This window comes from Phragmites australis, chromosome 11, assembly GCF_958298935.1.
Source record: "Phragmites australis chromosome 11, lpPhrAust1.1, whole genome shotgun sequence".
NCBI classification, from domain to species: Eukaryota; Viridiplantae; Streptophyta; class Magnoliopsida; order Poales; family Poaceae; genus Phragmites; species Phragmites australis.
The window spans coordinates 18,026,662-18,032,125 of NC_084931.1; the positions used below are offsets into that span (position 1 = coordinate 18,026,662).

The window sequence follows — 5,464 nt, forward strand, 5'->3', positions numbered from 1 at the left end:
TCAAAATACATTCTCTTATATAATGATCATCAACTGCTTATACTGGATAAATTGAAGTTCACGGCATTGCAGATTTGAAAATTACAATCAACATTGAATATAAAAATTATAAGATCAATTGAAACTCCCGATATTATAATATTGAACCTCAAACATCTATACTAACTGAGTAACTATATTCTATCCTCACAATCTCACGTTCCTAGCCTCTGCACATACTTGCAAAAAATAAGTCCGATCCCCAGGTAGTTCTAACCCTACCTAAACTACCCACTAGATCCACGTATGATGAGGACCATACCAGGCTACAACGTAAGCGCAGTTACGGCGGCGTCTACGTGTGGATACTTGGATGAGATTATGTTGTATGACAGTCCCACTGCTTCTCCCACGGCTGCGTCAGAGGACGGGGGCTCCTCGTCGTCGGTGATGGCCGTGGCGTCGCGATGGTGGTCGTGGAGCTGGGCTGCCATGAAGCTGAGATTTGATGTTGCTATCGAGGAATCTGGGTGTGAGCTCGATAGGCATGTCATGAATTGCTCGCATGAGCTCTTCTTCACCGCGCGGAAGCACAGGAGTAGCAAGGGAGCAATCGTCATCGGCGGGATGTTCAAGGTCGCTGCGACGGTCACCTGGTCCACCATGGGGAAACGTTTTCTCCCGGCTTTTCATACGAATAGGAACTTGCTAGGTGAAAATCCAGATGGTCAGTTTTCTTACGAATAGGAGCTTGCTGGAATGGTCAGCTTGTTGCTAATTCGAAAAGGAAAAGAAGCCACAAAAATAATGGGGTTGCTCTATTTTATTTGTTGAACGTTTTATAGATAATAGTCTAGCGAGCACCCCTTCAAAATCTCTGACAGCCAACCAATTATTTTTTTAAATTGTTTTAACAATATTGAAATATCTCGCAACACTTCTTTAAAATCTAGTTCAACGCTTTGTGAACCTGTCATCAATGTTTTAGTCTCAAACTTTTTAATAACTTTTGAAAACCTGGAAACAATTTTCAAACCTACTTCAGAAAAAAAATGAGACAAGGCAACAACTTTTTACGAGATCAATAAATGTTGAAAACCTACCAATAATTTCCTGGTGAGTGTTTAAATGTTCTCTAGTTAGCAATGTTAGCGAGGCACGCGAAGATGTTTTTGTATAAGAACAGAATGTCAGCGTGAGGCACGCGAAGACACCCGAGAAGGCATCGTTACGGAGCATGAGTGCATGACGGAGAAAATTAAAGGTGCTCATACCTGCCAAATTCTATGCTTAGATAGGTATACAAATCACCATTTGCAGATTAGTAGAGTGGGCAGGAACTGAGTTTTGTAACGATTTTCAGTCAGACGTTGCCGCCACATATCTGCATTTTACCCAGGTCTTTCTAATGTCCTGGTTTGGATGTTCTACAGAGAGAAGAGGACATGAACGGAAGGTGATCTGGACAAATAATTTCCGCACATCAAGCATGCAAAAATAATTAAGACGTGTATTTTATATGAATATAAAGCAATCCACGACGACACATGCATCAAATACTCGCAGTGTACAACCCAATCGTTCCAACTCATACAGATGGACTGCAATTTGAGTTTCTAACAAAATCACGCCCAGACCATACTAGATCCAAATGCCAACCTTGAACACCGAAGAGTGATCTTATATAACAAACAAGTTATTCCAGACACAACCGCCCAACGGAAGACTCGACTCTGCTCTGACTCGCCCCAAGAATTGGCAGCATATTTCATGGCTAACGGGTACCAACTTCCACCGTAGTGGTAGTGTATCACGGGTGCTCTAAGCCACTACTCCGATGGGGTTGCCTCGGCTTTGGTTTCTGCCTCCTTGACAGATTCAGTTGATTCCGCCTTTGCACTTTCCTCAGATTTGCTCTCGCTTACGGTGAGTTTCTCCATCAATCCAGCAGTGGACGAACCTTCTTCACTTTCTTCGTCCTTGTTCTTTGCAAGCGATTCAGCAATCTCTTCAACAAAGTCCTTGAACTTCTTGCAGTCTATAAATAGATCAAAAGATAATTGTTGTCAGCAAAAATTCAGCAAATTTTGAGAATGCCCAAATGACAAAATTCGTGCAGCAAATGGAACAAAAAGAAAAATGGTATCTCATTGTCATAGACAACAGACAATCATGGAGATATATGCTATCCTAATGTTTTGCTATTTTTCTAAAGAGCATTCCATTCAACAAGTAAAATGGTATCTTGTCATAGATGAATAGATGATGACTGCACATAGAACATCAATATGCACATCTTTCTACACAGTAGTTTGGCAAGATGGCAAAACAATGCATAGTCTCAAGAGCACACAGTCATGGAGATATATGCTCTCCTAATGTTTTGCAATTTGCTAGACAGATGTTCTAGTAAAGGCTTTGAACACCAATTAAAAGAGGAATTAGAAAGTGTGAAAGCAGCAACCAAAGGAAAAACACACAATAGAACACAGAATAGACCAAAATAGTCAAGGTTATAGCACCAAGCCTTCCCGCAGCAATAGCTAAGTCATGTACCAATAAGCAATCACTATTCGCTAACTATATCACATTATGAAAACTAATAACACTGGTCAAGGTCGGATGTTCCTTTATTAGACCAAGCAAGTTAGGAAGTTTAAAACAATATTTGCCTAATTTGCACTTTACAGAATCACTGCCAACTGTAGCCGACACTGAGCACACATAATCTAAAATTTCCTTATTCCTGGGGAGAACTTTGAGAAACCAAAAGTAATGCCAATGACTTCTTACATGGGCTTACAAGGTATTTAAGAAAGCATGCACCAAAAAGAAGGCACAGAGAAAGTTTATAAAAGCCAATATATTAAGTGAAGAAAAAGGAATGTAAGACCATAATGGCTTATATTGAGTTAGACATCATATCGACAAACAATTACTCATAAGAAATCTGGCCATGCCACCAGGGACAAAAAACTTATGCTCTGCTATAACAACCTGAGTTTGATAACTGTGACAACTGAAAAAACACATAACATGACAGAAACCTATCGCACTACAGGTTCACAACAGGTAACCAGTAGACCTTGATGGTTATCTGTACAGTGATATGTACACCTGAAATACAAATACAACATATCTACTCTTACTACTTCAGAGATAGCATAGGCTGTTATGTTCTAGTTCCCATATAAAAACTCGAATTTATATACAACTATATGGCTACTCTATTTCACACTCTAGATGTCACATCCAGTTTGGACATTTCCCACGTGACCACTCAGGCACTCACAAATCAAGGCCAACGTTTTACTCAGACGGGAGAGCAGCAGCAATACAGAGGTCCCCAGCATAGTACTAGGGGACTAGACTAGAAGCTAAATATCAAGGCTTGTTAAAACAGACTTTGAATAACAGAAATTTCAGAAACATAAAAGGGGTAACGAGACACTACTCAGATATGCTGCTCATGCTCTGGAGTAGAAGCTAAGCAAACAATTACAAGACAACTACAACAGGTTGTGGTCATATCACCTGGTCCAGCAACCCATGCGTCCCTAAGTGCAGATTCTTTAAAAGACAGGATATTGTTAAGGTACATCATAAATATAATGTTGTACAACTAACAGGCCACAGAACTATGGGATTTCGATATTCTAAAGATCAGTATCCAGTGGTCACAAACACTACCTTGTGCCAAACTGCAACGTATGAGTAGGTCGCCCTTTGTATAAGGTTTAACTGTTACAATATACTATTAAACTCATACCATTCATGCAACAGTAAAACAAAGATTGAATACATCTTATCTATGCATAAAGGCCAGGAAGTTAAGCAATTGTTCTCCACAACAATTAGTGCTGCAAAACCAAACAATGGACCAGAAAAGGAAGTCATATAGATGGCGATTTGGTCCATTACTTCTTTAGCATCAATCGATAAATAGCCTTGAATTTTCTTTTAAAAAGATGTTTTATCAACCTAAAAAAGGAGAAAGAAATACTGGAACTCTGAATTTTACAAAACCTCTTATTGAAATATTCCGAAGATCAGAATTGGATTAGTTGGGTAAATTCAAAAGGTTAATCAATTAATTTCGTTATCTACTAATTAGCTAAAGAAAGATAAACCTTTTCCTCACGCAAACCTATTATTTTGATCATATTGCAATAAGAGGAGAGGAGAGGGCATCTAGTGCTTGCAAGCAACTTAATCCATGGTTTTAGAACACTGAGATTTGCACGGACAAAAATCACATGCTTCAGGCACAACACATGGTCAGCTGAAGAAGTCCAACCAACGTGTGTCAAACAAGCGCATTGCAACGATACAATATTTTAAAACAAGAAAGAACCTGGTGCAAGAGGGAGGAGAACTCACTCTCGACGGAGCCAAACCGGATGGCGAACATCTCCTCCTTGAGCTCACCGTCGGCGAAGTCCGCGGCGTGCCACACGCAGGACTTGTCGCTGCCTGCGTGCTCCTGCATCTTCGTGGTCGAGATCACTGCACAGCGCGCAACATAAAAACCCAGGCATCCCGATAAGTACTAGCAAGCAAGCAACAATTGGGCATGAATCCTGAAAGAAAAACGGAACAGCGGATTTCGAGTGGAGAGAACGGGGGTACCGATGTGGTTGGCGCAGATCTTGAGGGTCTTTGCCTGGCGCATGACGAGGCGGACCTTGCCGCTTTCCTTGTGCTTGAGCAGCTTGACGGTGCCTGTGCCCCGCTCCTTCCACTGGTTCCCGTCCTTGTCGAACCTGTACAGCTTCGCCTTCCTGCAAACAAGCCCGCACACCAAAATCAGCAATTCAGCATCGAATCGAGCCGAGGCAGGCACAGGAGCTAGGATAGGATGAAGAAAGGGGAAGGAGGCGGCGCCTTACATGTCGAGGAGGACGTCCTCGTCCTCCTCCCCGGTGGTGACGGCGACCTCCTCGAGCCGCACGATGGGAGCCACCGGGGCGCCCGTGTCCTCCTCCTCACCCGCGGCGGCGGAGGCGTCCTCCTCCGCCGCCGCCTCGGGTCGCTCCACGACGGGCTCCTTGTCCGCCATGGATGGGACTGCTGATAGGCGCTCCTGGATTCCTTCGGTCCGATGCGAGGAGGAGAGCGAGGCTACTCGACGGCGAGACGGGAGATGTCTCTAGAAGTTCCTGTGGGGAGGGTGCGACAGCGCGCTAGGGCTTCTTTGTGCGCGACGGGGTGGCGCCGCCAGCGGAGGTGGACCCAAGCACGCGGGTTGTCAAACAGCGCCGGGTCTTCTAGCGCTGCGCTGGTTTAGGGCCGGTAACGGGGCGGGCCGGGTTGGATCCTGTGGGTTTTACACTTGGCTTGGCGAGGGTGGATTTGAGTTTTCGCTCGTGGGGTCATGGGTTGGGGCCTCCATTGCGGATCGGGCTGGAGGTGGTGTTAATTTTCGCTCACAGGCTTTCGGTGGCGCTCGACTTTTGGCTGTTGTTACCTGCCTGGTCGCGCTCGC

At 44.0% G+C, this 5,464-nt stretch overlaps 1 protein-coding gene across 1 annotated transcript; it reads right to left on the bottom strand.

Annotated features, from left to right (window-relative positions):
* Positions 1-1,469: 1,469 nt before the first annotated feature.
* LOC133885373 (ran-binding protein 1 homolog a-like) lies at positions 1,470-5,226 on the bottom strand. Its single transcript, XM_062325078.1, has 4 exons — positions 4,869-5,226; positions 4,609-4,760; positions 4,360-4,485; positions 1,470-2,017 (listed from the first exon to the last, which is right to left on the bottom strand). Exons 1-4 carry the CDS (start codon positions 5,036-5,038, stop codon positions 1,809-1,811), a joined length of 657 nt encoding a protein of 218 aa, XP_062181062.1. The 5' UTR covers positions 5,039-5,226; the 3' UTR covers positions 1,470-1,808.
* Between the last annotated feature and the right edge of the window lie 238 nt (positions 5,227-5,464).